This window comes from Oncorhynchus tshawytscha, linkage group LG12 (genome assembly GCF_018296145.1).
Source record: "Oncorhynchus tshawytscha isolate Ot180627B linkage group LG12, Otsh_v2.0, whole genome shotgun sequence".
In the NCBI taxonomy this organism is placed as follows: Eukaryota; Metazoa; Chordata; class Actinopteri; order Salmoniformes; family Salmonidae; genus Oncorhynchus; species Oncorhynchus tshawytscha.
In genome coordinates, this window is record NC_056440.1 from 5,696,541 (window position 1) to 5,716,820 (window position 20,280).

The window sequence follows — 20,280 nt, forward strand, 5'->3', positions numbered from 1 at the left end:
CTTTCTTCTGTCTCAATCTCTTCTTCTGTCTCTCTCTTTCTTCTCCGTCTCTTTCTCTATCTTTCTTCTCTGTGTCTCTGTCTCTCTCTCTCCATCTCTCTCTCCCACTATCCTGGTCTGAGTAAGGAACGGTAGTGGAGGCCAGACTAATATGATGAGTCAGTGTTCTCTAGCAGAGATGGAGACTCAGAGATGTGTATGATAAATGAGTGTGATGGGTGAATAAAGGTTATTATTAGTATCATCTCTTATTGTGTCTCTTCCAATGTCCCTCCCCCCTCTCTCCTCTCCCCGCTCTCCCCTCCCTCCTTCTCTCCCCATCCCTCTCCCCTCCCTCCTTCTCTCCCCCATCCCTCTCCCCTCCCTCCTTATCTCCCCCATCCCTCTCCCCTCCCTCCTTCTCTCCCCCATCCCTCTCCCCTCCCTCCTTCTCTCCCCCATCCCTCTCCCCTCCCTCCTTCTCTCCCCATCCCTCTCCCCTCCCTCCTTCTATCCCCCATCCCTCTCCCCTCCCTCCTTCTCTCCCCCATCCCTCTCCCCTCCCTCCTTCTCTCCCCATCCCTCTCCCCTCCCTCCCCCTCCTTCTCTCCCCTCTCCCATCCCTCCCTTCTCTCCCCCATCCCTCCCTTCTCTCCCCCATCCCTCTCCCTTCTCTCCCCCCCACCCCCTCCTCCAGGTCTGTTCAGAGAGTTTGGAGGGGCGCGGTGTGTCCACAACATAGTGAAGTATGATCAGTGCAGGGAACATGCTCTGATGATCATTCAGCAGCTGGTTCTGTCCTCCAGCGGAGATGATGACATGGGAACACTACTGGGTCTGATGCACTCTGCCTCGTCTACCGAGCTACAGCTCAAAACAGACATACTACAGGTGAGATACACACACCTACACACACACACTACTGGGTCTGATGCACTCTGCCTCGTCCACCGAGCTACAGCTCAAAACAGACATACTACAGGTGAGATACACACACCTACACACACACACTACTATGTCTGATGCACTCTGCCTCGTCTACCGAGCTACAGCTCAAAACAGACATACTACAGGTGAGATACACACACCTACACACACACTACTGGGTCTGATGCACTCTGCCTCGTCTACCGAGCTACAGCTCAAAACAGACATACTACAGGTGAGATACACACACCTACACACACACACTACTGGGTCTGATGCACTCTGCCTCGTCCACCGAGCTACAACACACACACACCTACACACACCTACACCTACACCTACACCACACACACACCTACACACCTACACCTACACACAAACACACCTACACACCTACACACCCACCTACACACCCACCTACACCACCCACCTACACACACACCTACACTTACACCTACACTTACACACACACCTACACACACCTACACACACCTACACACACCTACACCTACACACACACCTACACACACCTACACCTACACACACACCTACACCTACACACACCTACACCTACACACACACCTACACCTACACACACCTACACCTACACACACCTACACTTACACACACCCACACACAGACCTACACACACACACAGACCTACGCACACACACCTACACACACACACCTACACACACACACACACCCACACCTACACACACCTACACCTACACACCTACACACCTACACACACACCTACACACACACACCTACACACACACACACACCTACACACACCTACACCTACACACACCTACACACCTACACACACCTACACATACCTACACACACACACACACACACCTACACACACACACCTACACACACACCTACACACACACACACCTACACACACACACCTACACACACACACACCTACACACACACACACACACACACACCTACACACACACACCTACACACACACACACCTACACACACCTACACATACACACACACCTACACCTACACACACCTACACATACACACCCACCCAGCCCTAACCTCCTCTCCCTCTCTGCTAGACTCTCCTGGCTGTGCTGAGAGAAAGCCATCGCACGCGGACAGTCTTCCGGAAGGTCGGGGGCTTTGTGTATGTGACGTCGCTACTCGTTGCCATGGAGCGCTCTCTGTGTCAGCCGCCGTGTCACGGGTGGGAACGGGCCAATCAGAACCAAGTGTTTGAGCTCCTCCACACCGTCTTCTGCACGTTGACCGCTGCCATGCGCTACGAACCCGCCAACTCACACTTCTTCAGGACGGAGATCCAGTATGAAAAACTGGCAGACGCTGTCAGGTACAGTATAGGATAGGACATTATAGGACATTATAGGACATGGTTAGGACATTATAGGACATGTATAGTATAGGGCATGTATAGGACAGGACATGTATAGGACATGTATAGTATAGGGCATGTATAGGATAGTATAGGACAGGACATGTATAGGACATGTATTGGACATGTATAGGACATGTATTGGACATGTATTGGACATGTATAGGACATTATAGGACATGTATAGTATAGGGCATGTATAGGACAGGACATGTATAGGACATGTATAGTATAGGGCATGTATAGGATAGGACAGGACATGTATAGGACATGTATAGGACATTATAGGACATGTATAGGACATGTATAGTATAGGACAGGACATGTATAGTATAGGGCATGTATAGGATAGTATAGGACATGACATGTATAGTATAGGACATGTATAGGACAGGACATGTATAGTATAGGGCATGTATAGGACAGGACATGTATAGTATAGGACATGTATAGGACAGGACATGTATAGTATAGGACATGTATAGGACATGTATAGTATAGGACATGACATGTATAGGACATGTATAGTATAGGACAGGACATGTATAGTATAGGGCATGTATAGTATAGGACATGTATAGGACATGTATAGGACAGGACATGTATAGTATAGGGCATGTATAGTATAGGACATGTATAGGACATGTATAGGACATGACATGGATAGTATAGGACATGTATAGGACAGGACATGTATAGTATAGGGCATGTATAGGACAGGACATGTATAGGACATGTATAGTATAGGACATGACATGTATAGGACATGTATAGTATAGGACATGACATGTATAGTATAGGGCATGTATAGTATAGGACATGTATAGGACATGTATAGGACATGACATGGATAGTATAGGACATGTATAGGACATGTATAGGACAGGACATGTATAGTATAGGACATGTATAGGACATGTATATGACATGGCCAAAAGTTTTGAGAATGACACAATAATACATTTTCACAAGTTTGCTGCCTCAGTTTGTATGATGGGAATTTGCATATACTCCAGAATGTTACGAAGAATGATCAGATGGATTGCAATAAATTGCAAAGTCCCTCTTTGCCATGCAAATGAACTGAATCCCCCCAAAACATTTCCACTGCATTTCAGCCCTGCCACAAAAGGACGAGCTGACATCATGTCAGTGATTCTCTCGTTAACACAGGTGTGAGTGTTGACGAGGACAAGGCTGGAGATCACTCTGTCATGCTGATTGAGTTCGAATAACAGACTGGAAGCTTCAAAAGGAGGGTGGTGCTTGGAATCATTGTTCTTCATCTGTCAACCATGGTTACCTGCAAGGAAACACGTGCCGTCATTATTGCTTTGCACAAAAAGGGCTTCACAGGCAAGGATATTGCTGCCAGTAAGATTGCACCTAAATCAATCGCTTATCGGATCATCAAGAACGTCAAGGAGAGCGGTTCAATTGTTGTGAAGAAGGCTTCAGGGTGCCCAAGAAAGTCCAGCAAGAGCCAGGACCGTCTCCTAAAGTTGATTCAGTTGCAGGATCGGGGCACCACCAGTACAGAGCTTGCTCAGGAATGGCAGCAGGCAGGTGTGAGTCCATCTGCACGCACAGTGAGGCGAAGACTTTTGGAGGATGGCCTGGTGTCGAGAAGGGCAGCAAAGAAGCCACTTCTCTCCAGGAAAAACATCAGGGACAGACTGATATTCTGCAAAAGGTACAGGGATTGGACTGCTGAGGACTGGGGTAAAGTCCTTTTCTCTGATGAATCGCCTTTCAGATTGTTTGGGGGCATCCGGAAAAAAGCTTGTCCGGAGAAGACAAGGTGAGCGCTACCATCAGTCCTGTGTCATGCCAACAGTAAAGCATCCTGAGACCATTCATGTGTGGGGTTGCTTCTCAGCCAAGGGAGTGGGCTCACTCACAATTTTGCCTAAGAACACAGTCATGAATAAAGAATGGAATGGTACCAACACATCCTCCGAGAGCAACTTCTCCCAACCATCCAGGAACAGTTTGGTGACAAACAATGCCTTTTCCAGCATGATGGAGCACCTTGCCATAAGGCAAAAGAACTAAGTGGCTCGGGGAACAAAACATCGATATTTTGGGTCAATGGCCAGGAAACTCCCCAGACCTTTATCCCATTGAGAACTTGTGGTCAATCCTCAAGAGGCTGGTGGACAAACAAAAACCCACAAATTCTGACAAACTCCAAGCATTGATTATGCAAGAATGGGTTGCCATCAGTCAGGATGTGGCCCAGAAGTTAATTGACAGCATGCCAGGGCAGATTGCAGAGGTCTTGAAAAAGAAGGGTCAACACTGCAAATATTGACTCTTCGCATCAACTTCATGTAATTGTCAATAAAAGCCTTTGACACTTATTAAATGCTTGTAATTATACTTCAGTATTCCATAGTAACATCTGTCAAAAATATCTAAGGACACTGAAGCAGCAAACGTTGTGGAAATTAATATTTGTGTCATTCTCAACTTTTGGCCACGACTGTAGTGTAGTATAGGACATGTATAGGACAGGACATGTATAGTATAGGACATGTATAGTATAGGACATGTATAGTATAGGACATGTTTAGTACAGGACATGTATAGGACAGGGCATGTATAGGACATGTATAGTATAGGATATGTTTAGTATAGGACATGTATAGGACAGGACATGTATAGTATAGGATATGTTTAGTATAGGACATGTATAGGACAGGACATGTATAGTATAGGATATGTTTAGTATAGGACATGTATAGGACAGGGCATGTATAGGACATGTATAGTATAGGATATGTTTTTAGGACAGTATAGGACAGGGCATGTATAGGACAGGACATGTATAGGACATGTATAGTATAGGGCATGTATAGGACAGGGCATGTATAAGACAGGACATGTATAGGACATGGCCCAACTAATCATTAAACAGTGATGAGTATTGAAGTGTGGTAGATCGTGAGTCTTCACATGAGACTTCTTCTACTGCTGATGATGATGATAAAAGGGCTGTCTACACTGAACAAAAATATAAACGAAACCTGTAAGGTGTTGCTGAAATAAAAGATCCCGTAAATTTTCCATACGAACAAAAAAGCTTATTTCTCTCAAATTCTGTGCACAAATTTGTTTACATCTCTGTTAGTATTTCTCATTTGCCAAGATAATCCATCCACCTGACAGGTGTGGCCTATATCATTGTGCTGGGGACAATAAAAGGCCACTTTAAAATGTGCAGTTTTGTCACACAACACACTGCCACAGATTTCCCAAGTTTTGAGGGAGCGTGCAATTGGCATGCTGACTGCAGGAATGTCCACCAGAGCTGTTGCCAGAGAATTTCATGTTGATTTCTCTACCATAAGCCGCCTCCAACAACGTTGTTTTAGAGAATTTGGCAGTACGTTGAATCGGCTTCACAACCGCAGACCACATGTAACCACGCCAGCCCAGGACCTCCACATCCGGCTTCTTCACCTGCGGGATCGTCTGAGGGTGGTGGGCCAAACCAGGCCCACCCATGGCTGTGCCCCTGCCCAGTCATGTGAAATCCATAAATTAGAGCCTAATGAATTGATTTAAATTGACTGATTTCCTTATATGAACTGTAAACTCAGTAAAATCTTTGACATTTTTTGCATGTTGCGCTTATATTTTTGTTCAGTATAAAATAAATACGATTGATTGATTGATTGATTAATTATTGACTCATGCCCCCACCACCTTCAGGCTGCTGGGTTGTTTCTCGGAGGCCAAGAAGGTTGGAGTCAGGGGAGTGTTCCCTTCCAATGCCCAGCCCTTCCTGAGGCTGCTGGAGGACGACGGGGCAGGGGGCGGGACCGGGGACAACATCTGCCCCACCCTCAAACACTGCAGCAAGCTCTTCATCTACCTTCATAAGATGGCCACCGACTCCTTCGACAGGTACGTCAGTCACTGTTTCTCACTAAAACAGACTCTAGGCCCACTCCCTCAACAGGTCAGTGATTGACTCACTCAACAGGTCAGTGATTGACTCCCTCAACAGGTCAGTGATGGACTCCCTCAACAGGTCAGTGATTGACTCCCTCAACAGGTCAGTGATTGACTCCCTCAACAGGTCAGTGATTGACTCCCTCAACAGGTCAGTGATTGACTCCCTCAACAGGTCAGTGATTGACTCCCTCAACAGGTCAGTGATTGACTCCCTCAACAGGTCAGTGATTGACTCCCTCAACAGGTCAGTGATTGACTCAACAGGTCAGTGATTGACTCCCTCAACAGGTCAGTGATTGACTCCCTCAGCAGGTCAGTGATTGACTCACTTAACAGGTCAGTGATTGACTCCCTCAACAGGTCAGTGATTGACTCCCTCAACAGGTCAGTGATTGACTCCCTCAACAGGTCAGTGATTGACTCACTTAACAGGTCAGTGATTGACTCCCTCAACAGGTCAGTGATTGTCAACAGGTCAGTGATGGAGGTCAGTGATGGACTCCCTCAACAGGTCAGTGATTGACTCCCTCAACAGGTCAGTGATTGACTCCCTCAACAGGTCAGTGATTGACTCCCTCAACAGGTCAGTGATTGACTCCTCAACAGGTCAGTGATTGACTCCCTCAACAGGTCAGTGATTGACTCCCTCAACAGGTCAGTGATTGACTCCTCAACAGGTCAGTGATTGAGCAGGTCAGTGATTGACTCCCTCAACAGGTCAGTGATTGACTCCCTCAGCAGGTCAGTGATTGACTCACTTAACAGGTCAGTGATTGACTCCCTCAACAGGTCAGTGATTGACTCCCTCAACAGGTCAGTGATTGACTCTTAACAGGTCAGTGATTGACTCCCTCAACAGGTCAGTGATTGACTCCCTCAACAGGTCAGTGATTGACTCCCTCAACAGGTCAGTGATTGACTCCTCAACAGGTCAGTGATTGACTCCCTCAACAGGTCAGTGATTGACTCCCTCAACAGGTCAGTGATTGACTCCTCAACAGGTCAGTGATGGACTCCCTCAACAGGTCAGTGATTGACTCCCTCAACAGGTCAGTGATTGACTCCCTCAGCAGGTCAGTGATTGACTCACTCAACAGGTCAGTGATTGACTCCCTCAACAGGTCAGTGATTGACTCCCTCAACAGGTCAGTGATTGACTTCCTCAACAGGGCAGTGATTGGTTAAACAGGCCAAAAGGAGTCTAACCCCAAATCAATGGTTGTTGAATCAATGGGCTGATTTTGGGAGTTCCATAGGGCGGCGCACAATTGGCCCGGCGCCTTCCGGGTTTGGCCGGAGTAAATAAGAATTTGTTTTTAAACTGGCTTGAAAATACATCCCGTGACAATCAAACCTCAGACGAACAAGTCACAGATTCATTGATGCAAAGCCCCCACAGATTTAGATATCGAGTTCCTCTCAGATCACGTCTGAGACTCAAAACAGTGACTTCACTTGGACTCTCACATACCTCAATGCAGTTGTGTAGTTTTGACTGGGCTGTGCTGCCTTGTGAATGAAGAGCTTACCTGCCACACTGTTGTGCAGGGTCTCTCCAAACAAGTTCCTGGGTACCACAAGGGGCACACATTTTGGTATTATATTATACAGATGATTCAAATAATCAACCCCCCCAGGACCAGGATTGGGAAACATTGGTGTAGTGTAACCAAACCTTTACATGTGCTGTAGCAAAAGCCTCCTGGTAGTGTGCTGTAGCATTAGCCTCCTGGTAGTGTGCTGTAGCATTAGCCTCCTGGTAGTGTGCTGTAGCATTAGCCTCCTGGTAGTGTGCTGTAGCATTAGACTCCTGGTAGTGAACTGTAGCATTAGCCTCCTGGTAGTGAGCTGTAGCATTAGCCTCCTGGTAGTGAGCTGTAGCTTTAGTGAGCTGGTAGTGAGCTGTAGCATTAGCCTCCTGGTAGTGAGCTGTAGCATTAGCCTCCTGGTATTGAGCTGTAGCATTATTGAGCTGGTAGTGTGCTGTAGCATTAGCCTCCTGGTAGTGAGCTGTAGCATTAGCCTCCTGGTAGTGAGCTGTAGCATTAGCCTCCTGGTAGCATTAGCCTCCTGGTAGTGAGCTGTGGCATTACCCTCCTGGTAGCATTAGCCTCCTGGTAGTGTGCTGTAAAATTAGCCTCCTGGTAGTGAGCTGTAGCATTAGCCTCCTGGTAGTGAGCTGTAGCATTAGCCTCCTGGTAGTGAGCTGGTAGTGAGCTGTGGCAATACCCTCCTGGTAGCATTAGCCTCCTGGTAGTGTGCTGTAAAATTAGCCTCCTGGTAGTGAGCTGTAGCATTAGCCTCCTGGTAGTGAGCTGTAGCATTAGCCTCCTGGTAGTGAGCTGTAGCATTAGCCTCCTGGTAGCATTAGCCTCCTGGTAGTGAGCTGTAGCATTAGCCTCCTGGTAGTGAGCTGTAGCATTAGCCTCCTGGTAGCATTAGCCTCCTTGTAGTGAGCATTAGCCTCCTGGTAGCATTAGCCTCCTTGTAGTGAGCTGTAGCATTAGCCTCCTGGTAGCATTAGCCTCCTGGTAGTGAGCTGTAGCATTAGCCTCCTGGTAGTGAGCTGTAGCATTAGCCTCCTGGTAGCATTAGCCTCCTTGTAGCATTAGCCTCCTGGTAGTGAGCTGTAGCATTAGCCTCCTGGTAGTGAGCTGTAGCATTAGCCTCCTGGTAGCATTAGCCTCCTTGTAGTGAGCTGTAGCATTAGCCTCCTGGTAGCATTAGCCTCCTGGTAGTGAGCTGTAGCATTAGCCTCCTGGTAGCATTAGCCTCCTGGTAGTGAGCTTAGCATTAGCCTCCTGGTAGCATTAGCCTCCTGGTAGCATTAGCCTCCTTGTAGTGTGCTAGCTAGCTATGCTCTGAGCGCTCTTATCTTTCAGCCTTCTAACTAACATCTTCCTCTTTTCTCTCTTTCCTCTCTTTCTCTCTTTTTCTCCTCTAATCTTTGGCACTGCCTGGCTGTGTGTTTGGGCTGTGTGCTACTCTTGTCCATCCATGTTTGTCTGTGTGTGTGTGTGTGTGTCCTGAATGTGTGTGTGTGCTGTGTTCAGTCGTGCGGAGCAGGTTCCCCCCTGCCTCACTCACGAGACCTCCCTGCCATCCCCCTGGGGTACGCCAGCGCTCGCCAGGAAGAGGTAGCTACTGCGCTCTGCACTCCTCTTCCTCATCCCGCTCTTTCGCTCCTCTTCCTCTGTCATGCTACTCTCTCTTTCCCCTATGTCAGCTATTGCTGCTATGTCATGTTGCTCTCTCCTCTCTCTTTCCCTTATGTCAGCTATTGCTGCTATGTCATGTAGCTCTCTTTCCCTTATGTCAGCTATTGCTGCTATCTTTCCCTTATGTCAGCTGTTGCTGCTATGTCATGTAGCTCTCTCCTCTCCCTTATGTCAGCTATTGCTGCTATGTCTTGTAGCTCTCTTACCCTTATGTCAGCTGTTGCTGCTATGTCATGTAGCTCTCTCTTTCCCTTATGTCAGCTATTTCTGCTATGTCATGTAGCTCCCTTTCCCTTATGTCAGCTATTGCTGCTATGTCATGTAGCTCTCTTACCCTTATGTCAGCTGTTGCTATGTCATGTTGCTCTCTCCTCTCCCTTATGTCAGCTATTGCTGCTATGTCATGTAGCTCCCTTTCCCTTATGTCAGCTATTGCTGCTATGTCATGTAGCTCTCTTACCCTTATGTCAGTTGTTGCTATGTCATGTTGCTCTCTCCTCTCCCTTATGTCAGCTATTTCTGCTATGTCATGTAGCTCCCTTTCCCTTATGTCAGCTATTTCTGCTATGTCATGTAGCTCCCTTTCCCTTATGTCAGCTATTGCTGCTATGTCATGTAGCTCTCTTACCCTTATGTCAGTTGTTGCTATGTCATGTTGCTCTCTCCTCTCCCTTATGTCAGCTATTGCTGCTATGTCATGTAGCTCTCTTACCCTTATGTCAGCTATTTCTGCTATGTCATGTAGCTCCCTTTCCCTTATGTCAGCTATTGCTGCTATGTCATGTAGCTCCCTTTCCCTTATGTCAGCTATTGCTGCTATGTCATGTAGCTCCCTTTCCCTTATGTCAGTTATTGCTGCTATGTCATGTAGCTCCCTTTCCCTTATGTCAGCTATTGCTGCTATGTCATGTAGCTCTCTTACCCTTATGTCAGCTATTTCTGCTATGTCATGTAGCTCCCTTTCCCTTATGTCAGCTATTGCTGCTATGTCATGTAGCTCCCTCTCCCTTATGTCAGCTATTGCTGCTATGTCATGTAGCTCCTTTCCCTTATGTCAGTTATTGCTGCTATGTCATGTAGCTCCCTTTCCCTTATGTCAGCTATTGCTGCTATGTCATGTAGCTCTCTTACCCTCTATGTCAGCTATTTCTGCATGTCATGTAGCTCCCTTTCCCTATGTCAGCTATTTCTTCATGTAGCTCCTTTCCCTTATGTCAGCTATTGCTGCTATGTCATGTAGCTCCCTTTCCCTTATGTCAGCTATTGCTGCTATGTCATGTAGCTCTCTTACCCTTATGTCAGCTATTTCTGCTATGTCATGTAGCTCCCTTTCCCTTATGTCAGCTATTGCTGCTATGTCATGTAGCTCCCTTTCCCTTATGTCAGCTATTGCTGCTATGTCATGTGAATTCCTCTCCTCTAGTTCTTTGCATTCTGATCTATTTCTTCCTCTCTCTTATCCTCCCTCTCGTTCTCTCTGCCCTCTCTTTGTTCTCTCTCTCTCTTATCCTCCCTCTCGTTCTCTGCCCTCTCTTTGTTCTCTCTCTCTCTTATCCTCCCTCTCGTTCTCTCTGCCCTCTCTTTGTTCTCTCTCTCTCTTATCCTCCCTCTGCGTTCTCTCTGCCCTCTCTTTGTTCTCTCTCTCTCTTATCCTCCCTCTCGTTCTCTCTGCCCTCTCTTTGTTCTCTCTCTCTCTTATCCTCCCTCTCGTTCTCTCTGCCCTCTCTTTGTTCTCTCTCTCTCTTATCCTCCCTCTCGTTCTCTCTGCCCTCTCTTTGTTCTCTCTCTCTCTTATCCTCCCTCTCGTTCTCTCTGCCCTCTCTTTGTTCTCTCTCTCTCTTATCCTCCCTCTCGTTCTCTCTCCCCTCTCTTTGTTCTCTCTCTCTCTCTCTCTTTTCATCCTGGTTCTGCTGACCCCTTCCTTTAAGCCCTCTCTCCTCACTGCTCTGTAGGGGAAACCAACCCACTGGTTGTATCATTTCCATGACTGCATCAACGTGGCTATTTTTCTCTAATTAAATGAATACAGGCCTGGGTGTGAGTCAGTGTCAACTCTAAACGGACTTAGCCTTTAAACCTCTCGTGTTTAATCTCTTCATGTTTTAATCACTTTTACAGAGACACTTCGTTAATCAACATTTCAGTTTTCAAAGTAAAAATCCCAGAGTTGAGCAAAATAGGTGATTTTATTCCATTATCCTTTTGAAAGGAGAGATTAGGACATCATTTCTGGATTTATTTTCCCTCTCATCGGACTCAACCCCACAATATTTTGGCAACACTTTATCTAGATAGTTTCCAATAGAAACTGAGTATAGCGAACATTAAGAACACCTTCCTAATATTGAGTAGTACCCCCTTTTGCCCCCAGAACAGCATAAATTCGTCGGGGACATGGACTCTACAAGGTGTCGAAAGCGTTCCACAGGGATGCTGGCCCATGTTGACTCCAATGCTTCCCACAGTTGTGTCTAGTTGGCTGGATGTCCTTTGGACCATTCTTGATACACACCGGGAAACTGTTGACTGTCACTAACTACTAACTTACTGTCACCGAAAACACAGGCACGGCTACCAGGGCACATCAGGCCCCCCTGCAGGGGTCAGAGCCTTGACGGACCTAAACATGAAACTACAACTGGCCAACTCTTCCTCCTCGTCGGACTCGGTGGTCATCCACCCTGGGGCGGGGCTAGCAATGCTGGACCTGCTGGCCTCCGTCAGCTCCGACAGCCAACCAGAGGTAAGGAAGTGCCGAGGAGGCCACACCCACTGGTCTCAGGATGAAGGTGTTACTTTCTCTCAGTGATACTAGTCGGTAAAAATGGAATAAAGTTTACTACCATTTCCTCTTAGTCCAAAAATGAGGTGAATGAGGAACAAAAGTTGTACAAGAGTTCCATTTCCTCCCTAAGAGTTGTACATTTCTGAATATCTGTGTATCTTCCTGGTTTAGCTGTGTCATAACACTAGTCTAGCTTTTATATGACAAAGACTTACCCTTCAGCAAGATGCTCCAAGAGTTCAGCTCGTCTGTCACAAATGTTAAAGACACCAAAACTTAACTATTCATTTCCCTTCCCTCCCTCCCTCTCCCTACCCAGCATGCTCTGGACCTTCAGCTAGCAGTGGCTAACATCCTGCAGCTGCTGGTCCACAGTGAGAGAAACCAGCAGATCCTGTGTGAAGCAGGTCTCCACAGCAGACTACTGCAGCGCTGCAGCCTGGCCCTGGGAGACGAGGAACACCCCCTACACCCACCACTGCAGAGGATGTTTGAGAGGCTGGCCTCACAGGCCCTGCAGCCTATGGCCCTGAGGTGAGGGTGGAATGCAGGCAGACAGAGTCTCTCACACTCACACACACTCACTCTCTCTCTCTCACTCACTCACTCACTCACTCACTCACTCACTCTCTCTCTCTCTCACTCACTCACTCACTCTCTCTGTCTCTCTCACTCTCTCACTCACTCACTCACTCTCACTCTCTGTCTCACTCACTCACTCACTCACTCACTCACTCACTCACTCTCTCACTCACTCACTCACTCACTCACTCACACTCTCTCAGTCACTCACTCACACTCTCTCACTCTCTCACACTCTCTCACTCACTCACACTCACACTCACTCACACTCACTCACTCACACTCTCTCACTCACACTCTCACTCACACTCTCTCACTCACTCTCTCTGTCTCTCACTCACTCACTCTCACTCACTCTCACACTCTCTCACTCACTCACACTCTCTCACTCACACTCACTCACACTCTCACTCACTCACTCACTCACTCACTCACTCTCTGTCTCTCACTCACTCACTCACACTCACTCACTCACACTCACTCAGTCACTCACTCACTCACACACACTCTCTCACTCACTCTCTCACTCACTCACACTCTCTCACTCTCACTCTCACTCACACTCTCTCACACTCACTCACACTCTCTCACTCACACTCACTCACACTCTCACTCACTCACTCACTCACTCTCTGTCTCTCACTCACTCCACACTCACACTCACTCACTCACACTCACTCACTCACTCAGTCACTCACTCACTCACACTCTCTCACTCACTCTCTCACTCACTCTCACTCTCTCTCACTCTCACTCACTCTCACTCTCTCACACTCACTCACACTCACTCACACTCTCTCACTCACTCACTCACTCACTCACTCACTCACTCACTCACTCTCTCTCACTCTCTCACACTATCTCACTCACTCACACTCACACTCACTCACACTCACTCACTCACACTCTCTCACTCACACTCTCACTCTCACTCACTCACACTCACTCTCACTCACTCACACTCTCTCACTCACTCACTCACACTCACTCACTCACTCACTCACTCACTCACTCACTCACTCACTCACTCACTCACTCACTCACACTCTCTCACTCACTCTCTCACTCTCACACTCTCTCACTCTCACACTCTCTCACTCACTCACACTCTCTCACTCACTCACTCTCACTCACACTCACTCTCTCTCACACTCTCTCACACTCACTCACACTCACTCACTCTCTCAGTCTCTCACTCTCACACTCTCTCACTCACTCACTCACTCACTCACACTCTCACTCACTCACTCACTCACTCACTCACTCACTCACTCACTCACACTCTCTCACTCACTCACTCACTCACACTCACTCACACTCTCTCTCACTCACACTCACTCACACTCACTCACACACTCTCTCACTCACACTCACTCACACTCTCTCACACTCTCTCACTCACTCACACTCTGTCACTCACTCACACTCACTCTCTCTCTCTCACTCTCTCACTCACTCACACTCTCTCACTCTCACTCTCACTCTCTCTCACACTCTCTCACACTCTCTCACTCACTCACACTCACTCACACTCTCACTCACTCTCTCACTCACTCACTCACTCACTCACTCACTCACTCACTCACTCACTCACACTCTCTCACTCACTCACTCACTCACACTCACTCACACTCTCTCTCACTCACACTCACTCACACTCACTCACACACTCTCTCACTCACACTCACTCACACTCTCTCACACTCTCTCACACTCTGTCACTCACTCTCTCTCTCTCACTCTCTCACTCTCTCACACTCTCTCTCACTCACTCACTCTCTCTCACTCTCACACTCACTCACTCACTCACACTCTCACTCACTCACTCACTCACTCACTCACTCACTCACTCACTCACTCACTCACTCACACTCTCTCACTCAGTCACACTCTCTCTCACTCACTAACACTCTCTCACTCACTCACACTCTCTCTCACTCACACTCTCTCACTCACTCACTCACTCACACTCTCTCTCTCACTCACTCACACTCTCACTCACTCACACACCGCAGGACCAGATGTGGCACATCATTATAAGTCCATTTACCTCTAAAACATTTACCTCATCACACATTTAATTGCACACAAATAGTAAACAGAGCTCTCTGTCACTAAGGGCTGGCATAACCCCCCTAATAAACTCTTAATGATGTCGATGTTTCTTTTACATAAAAGGGAAAGAAGCGGTTTTGACAGGTTTTTAATATTATTTAGAGGAGTCTGGGTGGAGTCACAGTTGGTCTAATTTGCTGCATGGCCGGTCAGCTGTGATGCAGGATAGGATACAGACAGTTGGGCTCGAGACACAGACACACACACACAGACACAGACACAGACACACAGAGCCAGAGAAGAAGTCATCTGACTTTCTTTCTTATAAAAATGAACAATGATCCTCTGTAGACTCTCCTGTTTCTCCTCTGTAGACTCAAACAATGAATCAATTCATAATAAAATGAATCCATTAGCCCATTAAAATGTTACTCCGCAAGATAATTAGCAATATGCAAGAGACTACAGTTGAACCGTGTGTCATAAAGTATACTGTGTTTCGCTGATTTAAGGTCAAGGACTGGTCATGAGAAGCCAAATATCAAAGCAAGTATTATTTAATGACTTGGTAAAAAAAAAAATCAATTGATTCACAATACAAGGCATAACAGTAATGTACAAAGCATTAAGAGGCATTATTTTTAAGCGTATAGATACGAAAGTTAACTTACAAGGACAAAACGTGAACAAAGAGATGCCTTTTAGAAGTCTAGGAAATGCGAAGGGATCATCCAGCCTTCCTCCTTGGACCTGATACAGGATAAGAGAGAGAGAGAACCATTCCATTTAGAACAACTGAAGGTGTTAACCTTTTCAACCCAAAATCAGCCACCGTTGACCAATCAAACGATACCAAGTTCACAGAGTAACATGACCACCAAGGCCCAGTCTCCACAGAGAGTCACAGCATTTAATGACTTGTGTGGCAGATGAGACCAATGGTAATGAGACAGAATTCCTGAGAAGACAATGAAAACCTTTTTGCGTTATTGAGTAATTCAGAGTTCACCCTGTCCAGATACAAGTTACCACAGAGATCCTACATCTATATAGAGAGCATCAGATTTATCCTCAGAGGACAGTTGCCACAGAGATCATACAGGTAGCATAGTGGTTAGCGTTGGACTAGTAACCAGCAGGTAGCCTAGTGGTTAGTGTTGGACTAGTAACCAGCAGGTAGCCTAGTAACCAGCAGGTAGCCTAGTGGTTAGTGTTGGACTAGTAACCAGCAGGTAGCCTAGTGGTTAGAGTGTTGGGTCAGTAACCAGCAGGTAGCCTAGTGGTTAGAGTGTTGGGTCAGTAACCAGCAGGTAGCCTAGTGGTTAGAGTGTTGGACTAGTAACCAGCAGGTAGCCTAGTGGTTAGAGTGTTGGACTAGTAACCAGCAGGTAGCCTAGTGGTTAGAGCATTGGACTAGTAACCAGCAGGTAGCCTAGTGGTTAGAGTGTTGGACTAGTAACCAGCAGGTAGCCTAGTGGTTAGAGTGTTGGACTAGTAACCAGCAGGTAGTCTAGTGGTTAGAGTGTTGGACTAGTAACCAGCAGGTAGCCTAGTGGTTAGAGTGTTGGACTAGTAACCAGCAGGTAGTCTAGTGGTTAGAGTGTTGGACTAGTAACCAGCAGGTAGCCTAGTGGTTAGAGCGTTGGACTAGTAACCAGCAGGTAGTCTAGTGGTTAGAGTGTTGGACTAGTAACCAGCAGGTAGCCTAGTGGTTAGATTGTTGGACTAGTAACCAGCAGGTAGCCTAGTGGTTAGAGTGTTGGACTAGTAACCAGCAGGTAGCCTAGTGGTTAGAGCATTGGACTAGTAACCAGCAGGTAGCCTAGTGGTTAGAGCGTTGGACTAGTAACCAGCAGGTAGCCTAGTGGTTAGAGGCAGGTAGCCTAGTGCTTAGAGTGTTGGACTAGTAACCAGCAGGTAGCCTAGTGGTTAGAGTGTTGGGCCAGTAACCAGCAGGTAGCCTAGTGGTTAGAGTGTTGGACTAGTAACCAGCAGGTAGACTAGTGGTTAGAGTGTTGGACTAGTAACCAGCAGGTAGCCTAGTGGTTAGAGTGTTGGACCAGTAACCAGCAGGTAGCCTAGTGGTTAGAGTGTTGGACCAGTAACCAGCAGGTAGCCTAGTGGTTAGAGTGTTGGACCAGTAACCAGCAGGTAGCCTAGTGGTTAGGGTGTTGGACTCGTAACCAGCAGGTAGCCTAGTGGTTTTAATAGTGTTGTAGCTGTGGTAAAACCATTATAACTGACTAGGTACCCCCCTTTTAATAGTGTTGTAGCTGTGGTAATACCATTATAACTGACTAGGTATCCCCCTTTTAATAGTGTTGTAGCTGTGGTAAAACCATTATAACTGACTAGGTACTCCCCTTTGCCTTTTAATAATGTTGTAGCTGTGGTAAAACCATTATAACTGACTAGGTAGCCTTTTAATAGTGTTGTAGCTGTGGTAAAACCATTATAACTGACTAGGTATCCCCCTTTTAATAGTGTTGTAGCTATGGTAAAACCATTATAACTGACTAGGTACCCCCCTTTCCCTTTTAATAGTGTTGTAGCTGTGGTAAAACCATTATAACTGACTAGGTACCCCCCTTTTAATAGTGTTGTAGCTGTGGTAATACCATTATAACTGACTAGGTATCCCCCTTTTAATAGTGTTGTAGCTGTTGGTAAAACCATTATAACTGACTAGGTACCCCCTTTCCCTTTTAATAATGTTGTAGCTGTTGGTAAAACCATTATAACTGACTAGGTAGCCTTTTAATAGTGTTGTAGCTGTGGTAAAACCATTATAACTGACTAGGTAGCCTTTTAATAGTGTTGTAGCTATGGTAAAACCATTATAACTGACTAGGTACCCCCTTTCCCTTTTAATAGTGTTGTAGCTGTGGTAAAACCATTATAACTGACTAGGTACCCCCTTTCCTTTAATAGTGTTGTAGCTGTGGTAAAACCATTATAACTGACTAGGTATCCCCCTTTTAATAGTGTTGTAGCTATGGTAAAACCATGATAACTGACTAGGTACCCCCTTTCCCTTTTAATAGTGTTGTAGCTGTGGTAAAACCATTATAACTGACTAGGTACCCCCTTTTAATAGTGTTGTAGCTGTGGTAATACCGTTATAACTGACTAGGTACCCCCCTTTTAATAGTGTTGTAGCTGTGGTAAAACCATTATAACTGAGTAGGTACCCCCCTTTCCCTTTTAATAGTGTTGTAGCTGTGGTAAAACCATTATAACTGACTAGGTAACCCCTTTCCCTTGTAATAGTGTTGTAGCTGTGGTAAAACCATTATAACTGACTAGGTATCCCCCTTTTAATAGTGTTGTAGCTATGGTAAAACCATTATAACTGACTAGGTACCCCCCTTTCCCTTTTAATAGTGTTGTAGCTGTGGTAAAACCATTATAACTGACTAGGTACCCCCCTTTCTCTTTTAATAGTGTTGTAGCTGTGGTAAAACCATTATAACTGACCCCCCTTTTAATAGTGTTGTAGCTGTGGTAAAACCATTATTACTGACTAGGTACCCCCTTTCCCTTTTAATAGTGTTGTAGCTGTGGTAAAACCATTATAACTGACTAGGTACCCCCTTTCCCTTTTAATAGTGTTGTAGCTGTGGTAAAACCATTATAACTGACTAGGTACCCCCTTTTAATAGTGTTGTAGCTGTGGTAAAACCATTATAACTGACTAGGTACCCCCCTTTTAATAGTGTTGTAGCTGTGGTAAAACCATTATAACTGACTAGGTACCCCCTTTTAATAGTGTTGTAGCTGTGGTAAAACCATTATTGACCCCCCTTTAAATAGTGTTGCAGCTGGTAAAACCATTATAACTGACTAGGTACCCCCTTTCTCTTTTAATAGTGTTGTAGCTGTGGTAAAACCATTATAACTGACCCCCTTTTAATAGTGTTGTAGCTGTGGTAAAACCATTATAACTGTCTAGGTACCCCCCTTTCCCTTTTAATAGTGTTGTAGCTGTGGTAAAACCATTATAACTGACTAGGTACCCCCCCCTTTTAATAGTGTTGTAGCTGTGGTAAAACCATTATAACTGACTAGGTACCCCCCTTTCTCTTTTAATAGTGTTGTAGCTGTGGTAAAACCATTATAACTGACCCCCCTTTTAATAGTGTTGTAGCTGTGGTAAAACCATTATAACCGACTAGGTATCCCCCTTTAAATAGTGTTGTAGCTGTGGTAATACCATTATAACTGACTAGGTATCCCCCTTTAAATAGTGTTGTAGCTATGGTAAAACCATTATAACTGACTAGGTACCCCCCTTTCCCTTTTAATAGTGTTGTAGCTGTGGTAAAACCATTATAACTGACTAGGTACCCCCCTGTTAATAGTGTTGTAGCTGTGGTAAAACCATTATTACTAACTAGGTACCCCCCTTTCCCTTTTAATAGTGTTGTAGCTGTGGTAAAACCATTATAACTGACTAGGTATCCCCCTTTTAATAGTGTTGTAGCTGTGGTAATACCATTATAACTGACTAGGTACCCCCCTTTTAATAGTGTTGTAGCTGTGGTAAAACCATTATAACTGACCCCCTTTTAATAGTGTTGTAGCTGTGGTAAAACCATTATAACTGACTAGGTACCCCCTTTCCCTTTTAATAGTGTTGTAGCTGTGGTAAAACCATTATAACTGACTAGATACCCCCCTTTTAATAGTGTTGTAGCTGTGGTAAAACCATTATAACTGACCCCCCTTTTAATAGTGTTGTAGCTGTGGTAAAACCATTATAACTGACCCCCCTTTTAATAGTGTTGTAGCTTTGGTAATACCATTATAACTGACTAGGTAACCCCCTTTTAATAGTGTTGTAGCTGTGGTAAAACCATTATAACTGACTAGATACCCCCCTTTTAATAGTGTTGTAGCTGTGGTAAAACCATTATAACTCACCCCCTTTTAATAGTGTTGTAGCTGTGGTAATACCGTTATAACTGACTACGTACCCCCTTTTAATAGTGTTGTAGCTGTGGTAAAACCATTATAACTGACTAGGTACCCCCTTTACCTTTTAATAGTGTTGTAGCTGTGGTAAAACCATTATAACTGACCCCCCTTTTAATAGTGTTGTAGCTGTGGTAAAACCATTATAACCGACTAGGTATCCCCCTTTAAATAGTGTTGTAGCTGTGGTAATACCATTATAACTGACTAGGTATCCCCCTTTAAATAGTGTTGTAGCTGTGGTAAAACCATTATAACTGACTAGGTATCCCCCTTTAAATAGTGTTGTAGCTGTGGTAATACCATTATAACTGACTAGGTATCCCCCTTTAAATAGTGTTGTAGCTGTGGTAAAACCATTATAACTGTCTAGGTACCCCCCTTTCCCTTTTAATAGT

At 45.7% G+C, this 20,280-nt stretch overlaps 1 protein-coding gene across 1 annotated transcript in view; it reads left to right on the forward strand.

The window, feature by feature from the left end:
- The window catches only part of LOC112239900 (WD repeat and FYVE domain-containing protein 3), a 49,380-nt gene that overhangs the window by 13,321 nt on the left and 15,779 nt on the right, over nt 1–20,280 (forward strand). The window contains exons 9-14 of the mRNA XM_042331148.1: nt 677–870; nt 1,992–2,263; nt 6,023–6,217; nt 9,322–9,405; nt 12,052–12,229; nt 12,591–12,805. Of these exons, the coding sequence (XP_042187082.1) occupies nt 677–870; nt 1,992–2,263; nt 6,023–6,217; nt 9,322–9,405; nt 12,052–12,229; nt 12,591–12,805 (1,138 nt within the window). The remainder of the gene's footprint in view (nt 1–676; nt 871–1,991; nt 2,264–6,022; nt 6,218–9,321; nt 9,406–12,051; nt 12,230–12,590; nt 12,806–20,280) is intronic.